Below are 22,117 nucleotides of genomic sequence, written 5' to 3'. Positions count from 1 at the left end.
CCCAAGTAGACCACAAGTCTCAAAAACAACAATAATATATAAATAAGATACAGACACTTACAATGATCCGACAAAGTCCAAGGTATTTCTAATGAGATAACAAACGGGCAGAGGTTCACCCGGCAAGTCAATAAGTCTGCCTTCAGTCGTAAAAATCGGGGTATATATATGAAAAACCTAACCACGTCCTTTCGGTACATTGACGCATTTATCCAGGAAATTGGTTATTGAGCAAGTTCCCTCCAAGCCCACACATTCCACGATTTGTATCCTTATCTTAAAAAGTGGTATTTTGACACTTTGTTTTTGCGTCTTAATATATTTTTACTCAATTATTACTTAACTAAATTAGAAAGCTTTACCACACGATGACAGATAGTTAAAAGGTAACTATACAAAACGTCTCGAATAAAAAAGGATAATAAATATTTACTCACCAAGATCTTTTTAGAATTCTCCATTTGAATACGAATGAATTTAACAAATATGAGTATCTATTCAAGTTGTTTTTTCTACTGATCTAGAAAAACTAATTGCACGTTAATTTATACGGAAAAAACATGATTATATGGCCTCCGGGTGAAACCAGTATTTTTTACAGAAGGCTCAATAAACCTTTGAACAAGCTATACGAAGGTCTTTTAGTTATGCTATTGACCCATAGAAACCAGTCTGGTAAGCCATTTACAGTCCGTAGTAATTGATGACTGCCCGTGGTAAGGCGTATTACGCAATCACCCGTGAAATCAGCATATAGGATACTCAATAAACCTTTGAACACGCTATACCAAGGTCTCTAGTTATGCTACTAACCCATAGAAACCAGTCTGGTAAGCAATGTATCGTCTGTAGTAATAGATCACTGCCCATGGTAAGGCATATTATGCAATCACTCGTCAAATAGCAATATAGGATACTCAATAAACCTTTGAACACGCTATACCAAGCTCTCTAGTTATGCTATTGACCAATAGAAACCAGTCTGGTAAGCCATGTACCGTCTGTAGTAATAGATCACTGCCCGCGGTAAGGCATATTATGCAATCACTAGTCAAATAGCAATATAGCACACTACTGTTGGGCACCCTGAGCTACGACATTATGTTTTTCAAAGGCCGTCAACTGCTCAAGAAGGAAGAGAATGCATACCTAAAACCGGAATTCCAGGCAAGGACTGAAATTGTTACCTAAAGTCCTATTACTGGACATGAAGAGCCTTTTCATTTATTTAACTACTTTTATGCTTTTCTTTGTCTTTACTTTGCAAAATCTTTTCTTTTTCTTTTTTCTAGGTTTCCATTGAAAAGAATAACCCCAATAATCCTCTTTTGTCCTCAAATTGAATTTCATTTGCTTATGAGCGTTTTTAATCTTCCTTCCATAGTTGGTATCCTTAGTGGTAAACTTTAGCTCTGAAAAAGACCACTCAAATGGTGTCAATTTCTTATATATTTATTTTACTTCTGGAAAATTGTCATGGGTCAAATCTAAGCTGAAATATCAGACAAGCGGTGATAAATCTTATTTCCCTGGTTCCTTAGACGAGAGCCCCTTAAGACTGAGCCCCCTGGTTTCTTGAGACAGTTGAGTCCCTTGAAAAGACCTAGCCTAGGGTGCTGAATCTATATTTATGTGGAACTATGCTTTCTTTACCTGAGATTTTTTTTTCGTTTCTTAGCCTCAATCCGTTTTTATGACACATGGGACACACATGTATGTATTTATAGATTAAAATTTGTATCAATGGGGAAGCCGATTGCCAAGTTAAAAGGATACACAGAAGCCCAAAATAACGCCACTCTTTAGAAATAACGAATAAAAACAAGATATAAAATATGAAAGTCACTGATTATTTCACCTCAGTTAAAACAGCGAAACCAATCATGCATGGAATTTCAACCAATTTTGTAAAAAAAAATCACCAAATTAAAGGAAAATCACCAGATTAAAAAAGAAAATCACCAGATTCAAGAAAATCACCAGAAAAATCACTAGGAGGTTGAAAAATTACCAGATCTGGTGATAAATCACCAGTGGTGGCAACCCTGGTCAGATAGACGGCCTTTTAAACCAGATAATGCAGCTATATTCACATACACATAAAATCATTTCCAAACCTGTTTTTGCCAGCCTCATCTCGCTTTTGTGCTAGATAATTACAAGGTGTCGTAAAATATGTACGATATCGGTAAAATACTTAAAAATTACGTAAAATAGGTAAATTACGCAAAACAGGTAAAATATGTAAAATGGGTAAAACACTAATTTTACGGGGTCCTTAGAATGGCGGTAAAATACGCAAAATACCCAATTTTACGAGTTACAACACTACTCTAAACCCTTGGAAATTTTTATGTGCAGGTAAGAATTGTTTATAAACATCTTTTATTTACTCACATAGTTGCGCGGTAATGTAATTTTTGAAATGGGTTCTAACATAATTTTTTTTAGGGTTAAAGGCCTCAAAAATTTAGACTCTCCTGTAAAGGGGAAAATAGAAAGGTATTTTAAACTTTCACCTTTTCCAGCTTTTTTTCCTAAATTAGTTAATTCTACTATAGCTATTTAGTTTTTAATCTAATCGACCTTGTTGTAAATCTAGTTTATTAAATCTTGAATGTGAACCATGTCCTCACGCTTATCTAGGCATCCACTCAGAGTCACTCCTAGGGCTGATGGTGCCTAAGGCAAAGTTAATTTGAGTTCTCCCCTGAAAATGTTTATGTGACCTTTGAAGTGGCTCAAACTATCGTCTAAACAAAAATTTTTGCCCTATCACCAATTTTGTATGTCTAAGATAAGAAAGGACAGGAAAAGATCATCTAAATGTTCTTCCGAGGAGTCCCGGTCCCATCCGGGAAAATGTGTTAATGAACACCTTAAAATGCTTCAACATTGTATTTTGTCTTAATGCAGTTGGGCTTAGAGGTGTTGAATCCCTTTTCCCTATCTCATCAGAAAAATAACCCCACTCTGTGACAAAAAATCCTGATTTTGTCCCTGTATAATCTACTTAATTCATCCTTGTTAATTAATATTCGTGCTTTAATTTTGCCTTTTTGCGTTGCCTGGTTAATCAGAGCGTGCTCGAACCATGTTGCGTGCTCAAAATTGAATCTTAGGCTTGTTACCCTGACCTTTAAAAGATATTCAAGAATGGTCATTTTTTAGTTCACTCAAAAATTTAATTTTAAATGCGTAGTAAAATTTGGACCTAATCCAGGAATGTTTTAGACGTGTTGTCTTATTACCTAAAAGGGGCTGTCCCCTCCTCAATACCCCCCTCTTCACAATAAAAATTTTTGGCACTTCGTAAAATTGCTTCTGATTATAATTAAATGGCCGTTGTGTTTCAGGAGTCGTTCTTTAAGAATAGGGACACAAAGTCAAACTTTAGCGCAAAGAGTGGGGTATTAGGGAGGGGCAGCCCCCCTCATATCGTATAATTTCTGTTCATTTTAAACTTTAACGTCGCTCCTTACTATCAAATGAAAAAAAAACTTGTTTTTTTTATTTAATTTCCTATCGTTTTCAAAATAATTTTGGAAAATCCGCCCTCCTCCATGGAAAATTCCTCTGCCCGCAAAGAATTCTTCAACGGAAAATTCCTCCCGTGTAATATCTCTTCGTCTCCCTGAGAAATTCCCCCCGACCCTTCCCTCGTTGCTGAAAATTCTCTCCCCCCCCCCCACCCCTAAGAATTTTATACAGACGATTCCGCCAGAAAAATTCTCCTTAAATTGCTTTCATTTGAGAAAAATGGTTATCAGCATGCTCAGCTTCGTTTTGTTCTTCTTTTGATGTATTCTATTTTTACTTCTGGCTTATCGTACTAATTGTATTAAGGTATTTTTGGGTGTTTTGCCCAGTTATAATTCAAGTTAAGAAGGACCTATGTTCCTTTCATACCTTTAAAACTTTATTATTAGGTTTTCTTTATTTACTTCGTGACTTTTTGTCTGTTTGTACCTCTGCCTCTTTATACACTGCCTCTCATCCCTTTTAATTTGTATTTACGTGTTGTATTGTTTCTTGTTTTCAAAAAACTTTATCGTTCCAGTGACCAAAGGACCACACAGGATGTAAGAACTTTCTGTACTTTATATGGAACTGTCATTTCTGCAGTGATAATAGCTCCTTTTACCATAGCCTATTATAGCTACTCAGCCTATACAAGGTAAAAAGTTTAACTGTCTATCTCTAACATTGATAAAAGGGATAATAAATTGCTTATTAGTCATTCAGTTACCAAGGATAGTGAAATTAAAATGGGGTTTATTAGATTGGCTGAGTGCAAACTTTTGCAACCATATATAATTTTAAAATTAGAAAAAATCGGGAATGCATTTTTTTAATGAAAAATGAACAGAATAATTCCGTTTCTGGTTGTTGCCAAATTAAAAAAAAAGGGAAAAAACAGCAAAAAAAACTTTAAGAGGATGTAGGTTTCCTTCAAGGCGGTACCCAGGATTTTTTTTTTGGGGGGTGGGGGTGGGGGTGGGAGGGGATACTCAGATTTTTTCGGGGGGGTGTACTCAGATTTTTTTGGAAGGAGGGGGGGGGTTACACAAAAAAACTAGAAAAAAACATAAAAAATTGATTTTTATCCATTCTTGTGGCCTTTTTTCGAGTCAGACAAACAACTCGGGGGGGGGGTCAAAACCCCCGAAAATATTTACAAATCCTGCTCCGTCTTTTGGAATGTCCACGTTTCAGAACCATGTTTAACGGCTTCATCACTGTAGTTTCCAATTTTCTAATCTTGGCTTGCAGACTTAGCTTCCAATTCTTCCAAACTTTTTCCACCATAAAAATACTCTAGACCCTGGCTATTGTACATTTCAAATCTACTGTATCTACCATCTTTATTAAAAATACTAACTAGGTAAGTGAAGCTAACCAATTGATCGACCTTGTCAAACAGGTCGTGGCAACGAATTGTAAGTAAGGAGCGACTCAGCTCAATAGCAACCTAAACTCTAAAAAAACGGAATTTCGATACCAATAGATACATCACAAGAATAAAATTTTTATGCTGATTTAAAATATATAAATTTCATCAATTTTAGTCTAACCCATCAAAAATTACATGCCTGAAAAAATTTGCCTTATTTTCGAAAAAAGGGGAAACACCCTCTAAAAGTCATAGAACCTTAATAAAAATCACACCATCAGATTCAACGTATCAGAGAACCCTACAGTAGAGGTTTTAAGCTCCTATATGCAAAAATAAAAAAAACAAGTTTTTTTTACTGAGAGTAAGGATCGACGTTAAAACTTAAAACGAACAGAAATTATTCCGCATATAAAGGGGGCTGTCCCCTCCTCAACGCCTCGCTCTTTACGCTAAAGTTTTTTTATTGTTTTAAAAAATAAAGTTGTGAGACAAAGTCAAACCTTAGCGTAAAGAGCGAGGCGTTGAGGAGGGGACAGCCCCCTTCATATACGGAATAATTTCTGTTCTTTTTAAGTTTTAACGTCGTTCCTTACTTTCAGTTAAAGAAACTTGTTTTTTTTATTTAATTTTTGAATGTTTTTTAATTAATGCAGGTTTTGATTTTGGCTCACCATACATGAATAATTAAAACAAAATTTGCATATTAATTTTACTTTTATTTGGTTAAATGGCTTTCTCGAAGCTTGTATAATTTTATTGACAAACGTTTTTATTAGTAATAAATATACGTAAATTACGAATTAACTCACGTAATTAACTTATATGTTCATAAATTTTTAACACGTATATTAGGGGGTTCGCCCCCTAGTCAATACCTTGCTCTTTAAGCTAAAGTTCGAATTTTTTTCCAATACTTTAAAAATGAGCACTTAATCACAATCAGTTCAACAGTTCAAACCAGTTGAAAAACTTGTTTGTTTTTTTTATTTAATTTCTGATCTTTTTCTTTAATAATGATGGTAAATCCGGCGCCCCCTCCCTATGAATGTTCCTTCCCCCATTAAAACTTCCTTTGTGGAAAGATCCTCCCATATAACCCCCGACCAACCCACTCCCCACCTACCAGAAAAAATCCCCCCTGAAAACGTCTGTAAACTTCCCAATAACCAATACTATATGTTAACATTGAATAAAGTTCATAACTTTCAGCCCTCCCCCCGGGGACTTCGGGGGATTAAGTCATCCTAAAAGACATTTTTATCATATTTTCGATCATGCTGAACAAAATGGCTATCTCAAAATTATAAATTATACGCCTAGTTGCCCTCCATTTTTTTGGTCACTTAAAAAGGGCACTAGAACTTTTAATTTCCGTTCCAATGAGCCCTCCCACGATATTCTAGGACCGCTGGGTCGATACGATCACCCCTGGAAAAAAACACAAAAAAAAACAAAAAAAAACAAATAAACACGCATCCGTGATCTTTCTTCTGGCAAAAAATGCAAAATTCCACATTTTTGTAGATAGGTGCTTGAAAACTCTACAACAGGGTTCTCTGATACGCTGAATATGATGGTGTGATTTTCATTAAGGTTCTATAACTTTTAGGGGGTCTTTCCCTCTTTTTTCTAAAATCAGCCAAATTTTCTCAGGCGCGTAACTTTTGATGATTGTAGCTAAACTTGATGAAACTTATATATTTGTAATCAGCATTAAAATTTGATTCTTTTGATGTATGTTTTGGTATCAAAATCCTGCTTTCTAGAGTTTCGGTTACCATTGAGCCTAGTCGCTCCTTACTTACAGTTCGTTACCACAAACTGTTTGAAAATGTGAAATTTTGTACTTTTTGCCAGAAGGGATATCACGGATGCGTGTTTATATGTTTTTTTTTCATGGGTGATAGTATCGAGCCAATAGTCCTAGAAAATCGCGGGAGGGCTCATTTGAACGGGAATTAAAAGTTCTAGTGCCCTTTTTAAATGACAAAAAAACTGGAGAGCAAATAGACCCCCTCTCACGCTCATTTTTTCCTAAAGTCACCCGATCAAAATTTCAAGATAGCCATTTTGTCCAGCATGGTCGAAAAATATAATAACTATGTCTTTGAGGATGATTAGATAATTTCGGAGACCACACTGCCTTTCCATGAAGATAAATTAAAGTTCTAATAGGGATAAAATCCTTTTAATAGACAGTGATGATGATAACAGTGATAGAAATTCACAAAAAAAAACAGATATTTCGGTTACATATGCAGTGACCGTCATCAGTATTAAAACTAAACTAAAACAGTTTAAAACAATAGTTTTGTATACAAAATCAAATAAAACTACATATTGTTTAATTTTCTAATTCTTTTCAAAGCAGAGGCGGAAGCTAGCCTCTTTGACCTTCCTGGATTCGGTTCATTAGCGTTCAGTGATATAACGTTTGGACAAATGTCATCTACATTGGGTGAATTAAACTTTACTCTGTCAGATTTTAATAAATTATCGTAGATAGAATTTAGCCCAAACTCACCTGTGTCACGATTCAAAGCAATATTCTTGAATAAGATTTTATTTATTTCAAGAGTTTTACGAAAATTCTTCTTTAAACCCCGATCCCTAGAAATCAAAGAGACATTATTAAACAAAATAAAATGGTCTGTAAATTGAAAATATGTTCTAAAAGGGCTGAAGTAAAATCTTCATATTTAGAATCTTGCTTTAAAGCCGAAGAAATAGAATCTTTATGCTGTAACAATCTCATTTCAAAATTCTTGTTAGTACGTCCCACATATGAGCTTCCGCTAGTACATGGGATCTGATAGACCCCACTTTGTTGCCCCAATGAAGTTATATCCTTCCCAGAATTTAGAAAACGACCCAAAGTATTATTACTCTTTAAAGCTACCTTTAGACCATTACTCTGTAAAATTCTTTTAAGTTTTTCACTTAGCCCGGGTACGTATGGTAAGGAACAAATATGAATCAGGGGGATTTTTTTCTGGGTTGGGGGGGAGGTGGGAAGGTGAGTCAGGGGTTAAATGGGAGGATCTTTCCATGGAGGAAGTTTTCATGGGGGAAGGGACATTGCTATGAATGTGGCACTGGATTTCCCAGCATTACTTACAAAAAACAATCAGAAATTAAATAAAAAAACAAGTTTTTCTACTTAAAGTATGGAGCAACATCAAAACTTAAAACGAACAAAAATCATTACGTATATGATTGGGTTTGCCCCTAGTCATTACCTCGCTCTTTACGCTAAAGTTTTTTTTTTAGTAATTTCATCAGAGCTATTTATTCTAATTAACGGCCTGTGTGATTAAGGGGTCATTCTTAAAGAATTGGAACAAAATTTGAATTTTAGCGTAAAGAATGATGTATTGACTTGCGGGGAACCCCCTAATATACGTAACAAAAATATACGAATATAGAAGTTCGTTACGTAAGTTAATTCGTAATTTACGTATATTTATTACTAATAAAAACGTTCGTAAATAAAATTAAACAACTTTCGAGAAAGCCGTTTAACCAAAAAAAAGTAAAATTAATGTGCAAATTTCGTTTTAATTTTTCGTGTACGGTGAGCCACATTAAAAACCTGCATTAGTTTAAAAACGTTCATAAGTTAAATAAAAAAAAAACAAGTATTCTTTTAACCGAAAGTAAGGAGCGACATTAAAACTTAAAACGAACAGAAATTATTCCGTGAAAGGGGCTGTCCCCTCCTCAATGCCTTGCTCTTTACGTTAAAACTTGACTCTTTCTCACAACTCTATTTTTTAAAACAATAAAAAACTTAAGCGTAAAGAGTGAGGCATTCGTTTTAAGTTTTAATGTTGCTCCTTACTTTCAGTTAAAAAAAACTTGTTTTTTTATTTAATCATCACCAAACATCACCTCTTCACCTATACTTATTAACAGTCTTAGTGGCTTATTCCTCTGAAAATTAATTTCCAAACCTGTTCTTGCACCTTGAACTCTCAAAACCTCCATTTGTTTTGCTAGACTTTTTACTTAGGGCACTCAAATCATGAGCATAATCAAAATTAAAGATATTTAAAACTTTCCCAGGTGGTTTTATGCTCTCCCAGATCCTTTGCAGTGTTCCTGAGGACAATTTCCATCAATTTGATCCATACAAACCGGTATAGAACGCAAAACTGCGTATTCCTGAGTTGATACGAAACCAGCTACTAACCTCATTTCCTACCTTAACCACAGCGATGTTATTCTTGTACATAGTACTTAATAGGACCTTCGCTAAAGCTCTTGTACCGGCTGAATCAAACACTTGTCCATAATCTTAAAACTAAGGGCTAAATGGGTCTGATGACTCAGGCACTTCTTAATTATTAACACTTAAAAGCCTCATGATTCTGAAATTGCCAAACGAAAAGACTAAGAGCAATCTGAGTTTTCTCGTTTAAATAGACCTGACAGGGCTAAAAATGTTTAAAAGGGGCAAAACTGAGGCTAAACAGGGTAAAAAAAAAAATTTATATGTTTATGGGCTTGGCACTTTAAGCTATGCAGCTAGTCTTCCTCCTTAAAACAATTCTAAGTAAAAAAAAGAAAGTTAACATGAACAATGAAATATAGAACTATATAATTGCTGAAATCCTGCTAAACTTGGCAAATACATACTCTGTGCTCACAAAGGGATGTTAAAAACAATCAGAACATTTGATTTTTACCTAAAGTTTCCGAAAAGGGAAAAAAATCTGAGAGCAACTAACAATCACAAATGATGGCTAGTATAAAATGAAATATTATTTATAAAACTTAAATGCAAATAAACATAATTTATAAACTGGTTTGCAAAAATAAAACAATAAAACATTTTATTATTATATTAGTTTTGACGGTCAGTAATACTTTGAAGGCCACGTGGAACTTAGAAAATGAATTACATAACAAGAAAAAAACATCAGCAAAACACATTCCAACATTCTTATTCAAAATTAGATGCATATACTTGATAGTACAAGGGAAAAATAAACAATATATGGCCACAGTATTAATATGTTTCTAAATTGTCCTAACTGAGGCACTTCCACGTTCCTCTGTCTAAATCCATATTGTAATATTTCTAAAAAACAAAGGGACTACCGTAAAGCTTGTATTCACTGAAGCCTGATATTTAAAGAACTTGCGACAATATAGGCCCTTTTAATATTTTAATAATATAGGTCCTACTTATCAGAAGAATAGATTAACGAAATTTTTTCCGTGTTAAATGGTAAAAAAAGGATAAAGGTCTCTATCGGCGGTGCTATCTTTGTTTCATGGCCCTTCAGTAGGAAGTGCAGGGGGGCAGCCAACCTGTGCTTTCGCACACCCCTCCTGTTTACCTTCCCCATGTTTCTCCATTTGCCCATTTTGAGGTGGGTAAACTCTGGCTTAGCTTACAGAGTCGCGCCACTGACACCCGGTTCAAACTAAATAATCAGTGACACAGGCACTCGAACCCTGTCATCAGGAACAAAGGACTTGACATCTATCGTGCTAACCACATGGCTAAGAATAATAAACTGGTTTTCTGGTATAAGGTAAGGTTTCTGGCCTTTTCTTGTGTATATTCATACAACTAAGCTGTCGTTTAGTTCTCACTAAGATAGTTGGTAGGTCTTCTTATTATAAAATTTGGGAACCATTTCTCCTCCGTGGCAGGTTAGGTCAATTGGGTCTTGCTTTGTTAACACTCAACTCAGATATTAAATTTTTGTTCTGACTAACTCTGGCTGATATCCGATACCATCTGTTGGTAGTTACCCGATCAATATAAATTGGTGTTAAAAATAGCAAAGAGCAGGCGAAATATATGGAAGTTAAGGGTAAATCATAAAGCTGCGAAGGATTTTCATTTGAGTGTGTGCCTAAGTTGAATCAAATTAGGAATTGTGGGCGAGAAAATCTAAGCCGATAAGCTGAGAAAGAAGTATGTAGAAAGGCTGTGCCTCTGGTGGAGTAGGACTTCTTCCCCCCCTCCCAGAAAAAAAAATGTGTAATTTTAAAGTGTTGCGATAATACTATGTAACGTAGCTAGTAATTATGAGAACTTAATGGTTCCCCTGAACCTGGAACAGGTTCAGCAACAGGTTTTTTTATTCCCCTGAACCTGAAAACAGAGAACTAGGTGCCGGAAAAGAGAAAGCTGGTGATCTACCAAAGTAGTACATACTTAATCATCTAGAGGCTAAACACAGACCATTCCAATATTACTGTTGTAAACTCTGTTCAACTGTCACTTTTCAAACGGCACTCTTTCTGTATATTAATGGAAAATGAAATTTTTATGTTTTAGGACAGGATGGATTGGACCCACTGCTAGCTTTATATTTTTTCTCATCGGCACTATGGTAAATAAGCTGCTAATGTCACCAATCGTTTCCCTTGTTGTGGCTCAAGAAGGAAAAGAAGGGGATTTTAGGTATGAATTTTGTATTACTCAAACACAGTCAAAAACAAATAAGCCTAATTAAAATCAAGAAAGTCTATTAATTAAAAAAAAGATAAGGTCACTAGAAAATGAAGAAAAGGGTTAAGAACCTGCGCTTCACCTTTGTATAATCTAGAAGCTTAATCCCAAAAGCATATTCCATTTGTCAATTCAACGACATGTAACAATCCAAATGTAACTACTGCGACTAAAAAATAACTGCAGCACCAAGCCGCCAGAGGTCAACACAGCTACACACGCTCCTCTGCCGTTCTAGTCCTCTTGAAGCTTATTAGTGACGCCTAGAGGAAGAGAATTCTTAGCCACTTTTGGTAGCTAGATCTGTTATCAAACAATTTGATAAAAAAAGCTGCACCGTGGGATTAAAGAAAAGATGATTTCTCTAATGAAATCAAAATTTACTACCTTTATTATTTCACTATTCCAAATAGACGACCCGATTCACAAAATTGTGGGAGGGGGAAAGAATTATTTCGATTATTGCAGGTCGATACAGAATAAGTATTTTTCAAAATTTAAGGGGTGGCATTTTTTTCTGCTCTTCATTCCCAATCTATTCAAAACTTCCCTCTTTACACCCTCCCAAGAAGTTTCCATTGCCCTTTGATGATCTTTAACAATGCGTCATCTTTCATCCACAGAACATGTCCTAGCTATTCTCAATATTACTCAATCAAATGTAGCAATAATGTAAAAATGCATAAAGCCATCACATTCAGGTTCCAAAGTTGTGACAAGCATGTTCAGCAAACTAATTTTAAAATTGGAAATGTGCAATTGAAATGGAGATCCAAGCTCTGATTAAACACAAAAGGCTTTCTAGGGAATTAATAAGATTACATAAGGTGTCCTTAAGTCTTAAGTTGTCTTAAGTAGTCTTCAGTTGTGCTAGTGTGAAAGGCTATACGGCTAGATGGCACTAAGAGCACCATCATGTGCGTTTGAAACGGTGTGAAGGTAAAAACGGAGATTAAAAGCTATTATAAAAAGGGATTAATAAGTGCTTAATAAAGCGATTATCTTTTTCAACGGGTATTTTATTAGATTTGAAAGTATTTCTCGAGAGGTGTTTGAAGGTGGGTTTTACAGAGAGTGTATTGTCCTAAGAGTAACGGAACACGTGAACAGAAGACACTGATCAGCTTTAGCAAGAACATCAACAACAAAATTTGGGGTGCTTCTTCTCCTGTGTCATAATAAGATCCATTGAATTTTGGAATTCATAGTGAAGAGCCAAACATTAGGGTTTAACTTATCAGGGAGTTGGGTATCATCTGAAAGCTTTTGTCTATACGTGTCAAAGTAAAAAACCTCTTTTAATTTTTGTACCTTCCTTCGTTTTTGCAAAATCTTTAGTACTAGTCAATCCTTTTTTCTTATGGTGTTGACTACGAATATTAAAAAAAAAATCCCTAATATCTAGTCCAACAGTTAAGGAATTTCTTTCAAACATAATAACATACACAATTAAGAAATTCAGCAATGTAGCAATTCATCCTATTCGATAAAGCAATTCGTCTGCTTCACGAAATATTGACTCTTACTTTTGGTTTATTCATGGCTGTCAGTAAGTATTTAATGTAACAACTAAGCCACAATAATGTTTACAGGTTAAGTTTGAGCAACCTGATTAGTGTAGACGAGAAAAAACAGATTTTGAAACAAGGTAAGTTGCTTCCAGGCCAGTCCCCTTGGATATCGCGAAACCTTCGATATACCTATTGGGGCTATGAAACTACTAACAACTCCCTGCAGCATTAAGCCGACTGAGACCAACAGAGCTATGCACACTCCTCCTCCATCCGAATCTATTCAACGTCTTCCTCCTTCCAACCTCCCTAGAAGTTCCAATCTTTCTTAGATCCTTCCTTATGATCTCCTCCTAGTTCATTCGGGGACGACCTGCTTGTCGTTTAGCCCTATGTGGATGGTCGGAAGGATAATTTTTGGAAATATGGCGTATTTCCTCTGCAGAACATGTCCTATACATCTCAATCTTTCCCTCATTATAGCCCTAGAATATGGGACTGAACTATATTTTACACACAGCTTGCTGTTTGAAATACGGTCAGTCAGACGGGTACCCTAAAGAATCCTATCATCTAACAAACCCCCCTCATTCTTTTCGAGTGCTGACGTTTCAAAAGCATACCTGGCCAATGTAATCACTCTAATTTTCAAAATTGTAATCTTAGTTCGTAGACATATTTTCCTATTCTTCAAAATCTTTTTAAATTGTGAAAATACATCCTGGGCCTTGGCTATTCTGCTTTTAACATCTTTGCTGCACACACCTTCTTTACAAATTATATTTCCTAATTAGGTAAAGTTATCCAATTGATCGATATTCATGTTACACACCATCACCTCTTCACCTTCACTTATTCCTAGTCTAAGCAACTTTATGTTCCTAAAATGAATTTTCGAACCTATTCTTGCACCCTGAACTCTCAAAACCTTCAAAAAGTTATGCATTTTCTAAATATTTTCTTCTATGACACTCAAGGCATCAGCAGAATTCAAGCCTAGGAGAGTTTTATTTTTCCATTTTGTTCCTTGCTCTTCCGTAGCCTTTTTGTGCTCCTTAGGACAAATTTCATCAAAATGACACATGTGAATGGGGATAAAATGCAACCCCGCTTAAATCCAGATTCAATAAAAAACCAGCTACTAACCTCATTTAATACCTTAGCCAGAGCAATGTCATTCTCGTACTTGTACTAATAACCTTAACGTATTTATCTAGTATACCCTCCAACGACAGGATGTTTGTTAAAGTTCTTCTACCGGCTGAATACAACTTTTACTCATAATCTATAAAACTGAGGACTAAAAGGGCCTGATGACTCAGAGACTTTTCAATTATTAATTTAAGAGAAAGAACTTGGTTGACACATCCTCTCTTCTTTCTAAAATCACACTACTCTTCTCTTAAAAATTCATCTACAGCAACTCTAAGTCTAAAAAGTATCATCATCCTGAGTAATTTGCTGCCTATAGAGACCAGGCTAATGCCTGTATAATTAACAAACTCACTCTTATTACCTTTCTTATAGAGAGGTTTAATGAACATTTTTCTAAATTTACTTCATACGTGCCCTTTTTTTAAAATCGTATTCATGATCTTCAGTAATTTATATCTAACTTCACAACCATTATAATTATAAAACTCATTTGCCACACTATCAACACCTGGGGTTTTAATATTTTTTGACTTTTTTAATATAGCCTTTAATTCTTCCTTCACAGATGAATATTCCTTCACTTCCCAAGTCTCACGCACTTTTTTATTCTTTTCTATATCATTTCCTGTAACTTTATCACGGTTTAGTGAATTCTCGAAATATACCGCCTATCTCTTCTATCCTTATCACTAATTGGGGTTCCGTTCCTATCTCTAACTTGGGCAGGTCGAGATTGACTATTCCCTCTCAATTTTTTAACATGCCAATACAATATTTTATCATTATGTCGTATGGCCGCATTTTCCACATCTTCAAGCATTTTACTCATGGCCTCTATTTCACACCTGCTTCATTCACATTTTAATGCTTTCTCTGCTTTCCCTACATTTCTTTTATTTTCGTATAATCGATCTATCAAATTTTTCTTGTACAAGCCCTTCCTTCTCTCTGCTAGAATTTAAGCATTTTCATTAATTAATTAAAAAAAAACTTTTTCCACAAAATAAGTTTTTCCAAGAAAAGTAAAGAACTCCATTAAACAAAAAATGATCAACAATAAAATCAAATAGTCTACCAAGCGTGAAACTACCACATATCAGCATCGACAATTAAATGTAACCCAAAACGAGCAGAAATTACAATAAATAACCGAGTCAAACTCAAAACAAGTTGGGCTCAAAACCCCTATGCCTTTCCAAGGCCAGAACATAATTTGCACTTTACTGAAAAAAATATAAATGTTTTTACTTTTATAACTTTAATAAATCAAATAATATTAAGATTTTGATTACTAAATATCAGAAATGTATATTAAACTGACAATGCACATTCATTTGTATTTTTTTCAGTAAGTGCAAATTATGTTCTGGCCTTCGGAAGGCATAGGGGTTTTGAGCCCAACTTATGTTAATTTCTGCTCGTTTTGAGTTTAACTCGGTTATTTATTGTAATTTCTGCTCGTTTTGGGTTTCATTTATTTATCGATACTGATTTATGGTAGTTTCACGCTTGGTAGATTATTTGATTTTATTTTTGCTCATTTTTTATTAAATGGAGTTCTTTACTTTTCTTTGAAAAACATATTTTGTGAAAAAAGTTTTTTTAAATTAATTTCTGTTCGTTTTATATTGACATAGTCTTTTCAGAGAAAAAGAAAATAACACTTTAAATATTTTCATTTTTTTAAGAATTTATAGTTTGGCCTGCTATCTGTATGCTGGAGAAAAATTTTCAGCAATTTTTAACAACATAGACTCTCTTAAAAATCTGGACACAAATAGTAGTTTTTAATTTTGTTTCAGACATCCTCTAGTTGACCTGAAATGGAAAACTTGATACCATTCGCAAAAAAATATGTTTACTTTCTTTGATAGCTTGGATACACATGCGCTATTTTGATTTGGTTGAATTTTAAAAGCGGAAGTAGCCCCAAAAGTTTGAACACAATGCCCTCAGTCGTTCTTGGGATACTGCTGAGATGCCTTATTGGGAATTAGCATTACCACAGTGCATTTTGATTTAATCTTATGGCAACATTTAGTTTTTAAACATAAAGTCAAATGGGAGCGGGGTGTTGGAGGGGGTTTAGTTTCCCTCCAATTACTTTCGACTAATAGAAAGGGCACTATGCCTTTCGAATTCCAATCGAATGAGCCTTTTTCGAGTTTCTAAGACAACACTTCCTATAAACACCTTACATGCCCCCAGGGCATAATTTACAAGTCTGCCCCCATGGGTTGCGAAGGTGGCTGTAATCCCATAAGGCCTAATTTCCAGAATTCTCAACCGCGTTACGCGAAATGGGCATCTCATAGTTTGGATTGGATGTGCCGTGGAAAATAGTGGGCGTCAGAGGGGCGTTACTCTTTCTTCAATAACTTTCAACTATTAAAAAAGGCACTAGTCCTTTCAATTTCCAATCAAATGAACCCTTTTGAAGTTTCTATGACAACGCTTTCAATAAAAACCTTATATGCCCCCAGGGGATAACTTACAACCCTCGCCCTGAGGGCTGGATGGGGGGGGTGGTCATCCCCACAGATCTAATTTCCAGTACTTTCTACTACGTTGAACAAAATGGCTATCTGAAAATTTTGATTAATTGTGTTTATGGGAATGGTGGGCGTGAGAGAGGGGTTATTTACCGTCCAATCACTTTAAACTATTAAAAAGGGCTCTATCTCTATCAATTTTCAACTGAATGAGCCCCTATTGAATTTTTTAAAATACCTATATCATTAAAAACGTTATCTGGCCCCTGGGCATAACTTACAACCTTTGCCCTGGGGACTCTCGGGGGTTTGTCATCCTTAAATACATAATTTCCAGAACTTTCACCTACGTTGAACAAAATGACTATCTCTAAGCTTTGTTTGAATGTTTTTGAGGTAATGGAGGGCGTGAGAGAGGGTTTAATTACTCTCCACTTAATTTCGACTGTTAAAAAGGGGAATTCCAATTTCTAATCAAATGAGTCCCTTTTGAAATTTCTACAACAACTTTCTATATAAACCTTATATGCCCCCAGGGCACAAATTACAACCCTTGCACTGAAAGCTCTGATGGGGTTTAAGACCTAATTTCCAGAACTTTCGACTACGTTGAACAAAACGTATATCTCAAAATTTTGATTGGATGTGTTTGGGGAAATGATGTGCGTGAAAAGGGTGTGAGTTGCCCATTTCAATAAAAATATTATATGCCCCTAGGGCATAGCTATTAACCATTGCCCTGAAGACTATGGGGAGAGTGTCCTGCTCAAAGGTATAATTTCCTGAACTTTAACATTTTTGGAACAAAATGGCTATCTAGAAATTTTGATTGGATATGTTTTGGGAAATGGTGGGTGTGGAAGGGGTGTTTGTTGCCTTCCAATCACTTTCGACTATTAAAAAGGGCACTAGCCATTTCAATTTCCAATCAAATGAGTCATTTTTGAAGTTTCTACGACGACGCGTTCAGTAAAAGCCTTATATGCCCCCAGGGCATAACTTACAACCCTTGCCCTGAGGGCTGTGGGGGAGTGTCCTCCTCAAAAACATAATTTCTATATGGAAATCCAAGACACTGAATAAAATGGGTATCTAAAAATTTTGATTGGATGTGTTCGGGGAAAAGGTGGGTGAGAGAGGGGGCTAGTTGCCCTCAAATCACTTTCGACTATAAAAAAGGGCACTAGACCTTTGAATTTCCAATCAAATGAGCCCTTTTTCAAGTTTCTACGACAAAGATTTCAATAAAAACTTATATGCCCCCAGGGAATAACTTATAACCCTTGCCCTGAAGACTGGGGGGGGAGTGTCCTGCTCAAAGGTATGATTTCCAGAACTTAAAACTACGTTGAACAAAATGGCTATCTCAAAATTTTGATTGGATGTGTTTGGAGGAATGATGGGCGTGGGGGGTGGCTAGTTGCCCTCCAATCACGTTCGACTATTAAAAAGGGTACTAGCCCTTTGAATTTCCAATCGAATGAGCCTTTTTTGAAGTTTTTACGACAACGCCTTCTATAAAAACCTTATATGTCCCCAGACCATAACTTAAAACCCTTACCCTGAGAGTTGTGAGGGAGTGTCTTCCTCAAAAACGGTTTTTCTATCTGGAAAACAACTACGCTGAACAAAATGGCTATCTCAAAATTTTGATTGGATGTGTTTGGGGGAATGATGGGCGTGGGAGGGGGAGGCTAGTTGCCCTCCAATCATTTTCTTAGATTAAAAACGGCTCTAACCATTTGAGTGTCCAATCGAAAGAGCCTTTTTTGAAGTTTCTACGACAAAGCCTTCTATAAAACCTTATATGCAATCAGGGCATAAATTAAAACTCTTGCCCTGAAGTTTGTGGGGGAGTGTCCTCCTCAAAAACATTTTTCATCTGGAAATCAACTACGCTGAGCAAAATGGCTATCTTAAATTTTTGATTGGATGTGTTTGGGGGAATGATGGGCGTGGGGGGGGGCTAGTTGCCCTCCAATCACTTTCGACTATTAAAAACGGCACTACCCCTTTGAATTTACAATCGAATGAGCCTGTTTTGAAGCTTCTACGACAACACCTTCTTTAAAAATCTTATATGCTCCCAGGGCATAACTTAGAACCCTTTCCCTGAGGGTTTTGGGCGAGTATACTCCTCAAAAGCATATTTTCTATCTTGGAGTATACTATGCTGAACAAAATGGCTATTTCAATATTGTGATTGTCTGTTTTTGGGGAATGATTGGCGTGGGGAGGGGCTTGTTGCCCTCCAATTACTTTTGACTATTAAAAAGGGTACTAGCCCCTCCAATTTCCAATCGAATGAGCCCTTTTCGAAGTTTTTACGACAACTCCTTCGATGCGAAGTGCCTGGTATAAAGAACCAAAAAACAACACATCGTGCCCACATCGTTCTTTACTTAGGCAGCGCTAGCGCGCTGCCTATGATATTCATAGCTGCGTTTATAACTCCCATCCCTAGGACACCATCTACTACTTCACAAACTATTTTCCTAAAATTATTCCATCCGTCTCCCAAATTGTAGAGGTTTTAGATTCTCTAGTTTAGTATTCTACTGTTGCTGGGAAGTTACTCTCAAATTCTCATCCTGGAGGCTACCAACGTCGTAACTTCTCAAAAAGGTAGTTACCCTTCCTTAATTACAGCTTTAGATTAACTATAGATACTATTAGATGGGAATTTTTACTTTTAGCACCGATAACAGCAATACACCCTTGTAACTTGTATCGATCCTGCCTGTCTTCCGTTTACAAAAACTTGATTAATGAGGTTGGTAGATCTTTAAGGTAAAATCAAATGAGTTTGCTTTCTTTACTGGGAGCTACCAATGTAACTCTGTAGTGCCAACACGCACGTTTTCTTTTTTTTTTTTTTTAATGGGAAAATCAAAATTTGGTTCCAGATCGAGGAAAAACAAATGGGACTGCCTTTAGCCGAAATGAGCGCATTGAACCTAGCTGAGGCCAAAATAAACGACTGCCATGACTTAGTAATGCGTGTGTCGCAAAACTAAGTGTGTCACGCGCATTAGCCGTGCGCGTCGCGATTTGGGCAACATGCGCATCTCCCTTCGAACGATACTCTCAGGGTGGTGAATGTGGTCCATTAGTCTCACAGTAGTTTTAAAAATGGAACACGCGAGTCTCGCTGTTTTGACCACAAGTCCACAGGGCTCAAAATTTAATTTCCTCAAAAGTAATTATTGAATTTTGGAAGAGCATAAAAAATACATCAAGTGATGTATTCACTTTCATAGTAGCTAAATTATTTGAAAACGTAAATCTTTAACACAAATCTACCTGAATGAAATGTTATTAAACTGTTTAAGTCTGCATTGCCATAGTTGCAATTTTACCCCTTTTTCCATAAAGTCCATTCCTGACCTGATCATAAGCAACATAAAAATAATCAGTAGTGTATAGCCTACAACTATGTATTTAAGTATTACCAACGGGTCAAATCTGAAGTATGCTTCAATAGGTCTACTTCAACGATGGAATTGAATTAGCTTCGCTTTTAGAGTGTTAAATTTAATACAAACATCATGAAACGAATAGTTGATAAGAAACGTTTGCACAGAGCCCATAGAGTCCCTTCAGATTACAGAAGAAGAGAGAAAGAAATTGTGAGTCCTAATATTGGTCATCAAGAAAAATCACTGAGTTTTGTATTAAATGTACTAAATTCGTACCGATTCGGCAAACTGTGCTGAATTTTACCGACTTAAAAAAAAGTTGTACAGATGTACAGGTCGGAGGAAAATGTACTGAATTTAGTAAAATTGTAACACCCATCGCAGCCCTGCCTCGACCCCCCCTTGGGCCATCCTTGAGTTTAAGTTTCTGTATGAGGGCCTCTATGCTGTGTTCCATGGTTAAGGTTTGTCTCATCAGAACTTCTTTATACCTTTCGTTCTCTGGTAATCTATGTTCTATGATTCCTACATGATCGAAATATTCAAAGATTTATGCTTGTTCACTACCTTAAACAAGCTTCCCAGAGGATCCTTCTGTTTTTTGAATTTTGAAGACCTTGTATAATTTTCTTTAATGTTTGAAAATGGATATAATTAAGGATATATAATTGTAGGGGCGGGGTACTTTAAAATAGACTAGTTTAGTTAATGTTCAGGTCAATTCATTAGCCAAACTGATGTACGAGAGAAGTCAATTTTCTATTAATGAGCTTTTCTCAAAATTAAGGGTTTTTAGGAGCTAGAAAGAGTTGTTAAAAAATGTATCCTTTTACATGCTCATAAATATGCCTGTTCATATTTTACTGAAGCCATCCCCCCCTCTCCCTACGAAGATGGTATAATCAAAACACATAATCAACACAAAATCGTAAATCAAACGGAAAATAAATATGCCGCTAAGGTAAAAATAATGCCTTATTTACGTCAAACAAAAAAGGCCAAACTGATGTACGAGAGAAGTCAATTTTCTATTAATGAGCTTTTCACAAAATTAAGGGTTCTTAGGTGCTAGAAAGAGTTGTTAAAAATGTATCCTTTAACATGCTCATAAATATGCCTGTTCATATTTTAGTGTAGGCCCCCCCATCTCCCTGTGAAGATGGTCTGATCAAAACACAAAATCCAACATCAACACAAAATAAATATGAAAATAAGGTAAAAAAAATGCCTTATTTACGTCAAACAAAAAAGGCCAAACTGATCTGCGAGAGAAGTCAATTTTCTATTAATGAGCTTTTCACAAAATTAAGGGTTCTTAGGAGCTAGAAAGAGTTGTTAAAAATGTATCCTTTTACATGCTCATAAATATACCTGTTCATATTTTAGTGTAGCCCCCCCCCCCCCTCTCCCTGTGAAGATGGTCTGATCAAAACACATAATCAACACAAAATCCTAAATCAAACACAAAATAAATATGAAACTAAGGTAAAAATAATGCCTTATTTACGTCAAACAAAAAAGGCCAAACTGATGTACGAGAGAAGTCAATTTTCTATTAATGAGCTTTTCACAAAATTAAGGGTTCTTAGGTGCTAGAAAGAGTTGTTAAAAAATGTATCCTTTTACATGCTCATAAATATGCCTTTTCATATTTTAGTGTAGCCCCCCCCCTCTCCCTGTGAAGATGGTCTGATCAATACACAAAATCCAACATCAACACAAAATTAATATGAAACTAAGGTAAACAAAATGCCTTATTTACGTCAAACAAAAAAGGCCAAACTAATCTGCGAGAGAAGTCAATTTTCTATTAATGAGTTTTTCACAAAATTAAGGGTTCTTAGGAGCTAGAAAGAGTTGTTAAAAAATGTATCCTTTTACATGCTCATAAATATGCCTGTTCTTACTTTAGTGTAGCCCCCCCCCCTCTCCCTGTGAAGATGGTGTGATCAAATCACATAATAAACACAAAATCCAACATCAACACAAAATAAATATGAAACTAAGGTAAAAATAATGCCTTATTTACGTCAAACAAAAAAGGCCAAACTGATGTACGAGAGAAGTCAATTTTCTATTAATGAGCTTTTCACAAAATTAAGGGTTCTTAGGAGCTAGAAAGAGTTGTTAAAAAATGTATCCTTTTACATGCTCATAAATATGCCTGTTCT

General features: G+C 35.7%; 1 protein-coding gene across 1 annotated transcript in view; it reads left to right on the top strand.

Annotated features, from left to right (window-relative positions):
• The window catches only part of LOC148954771 (lysosomal cobalamin transporter ABCD4-like), a gene marked incomplete at its 5' end in the record, with an annotated part of 122,888 nt that overhangs the window by 32,964 nt on the left and 67,807 nt on the right, over window positions 1-22,117 (top strand). Inside the window, 2 exons of the mRNA XM_089086740.1 lie at window positions 4,061-4,177; window positions 11,196-11,321. Of these exons, the coding sequence (XP_088942866.1) occupies window positions 4,061-4,177; window positions 11,196-11,321 (243 nt within the window). The remainder of the gene's footprint in view (window positions 1-4,060; window positions 4,178-11,195; window positions 11,322-22,117) is intronic.

The sequence above is a fragment of the Artemia sp. Qi Xiang Cuo genome, chromosome 3 (assembly GCF_049724085.1).
Source record: "Artemia sp. Qi Xiang Cuo chromosome 3, ASM4972408v1, whole genome shotgun sequence".
NCBI classification, from domain to species: domain Eukaryota; kingdom Metazoa; phylum Arthropoda; class Branchiopoda; order Anostraca; family Artemiidae; genus Artemia; species Artemia sp. Qi Xiang Cuo.
The sequence above is the reverse complement of the archived record's forward strand: the minus strand, read 5'-3'. Positions and strand labels throughout refer to the sequence as shown.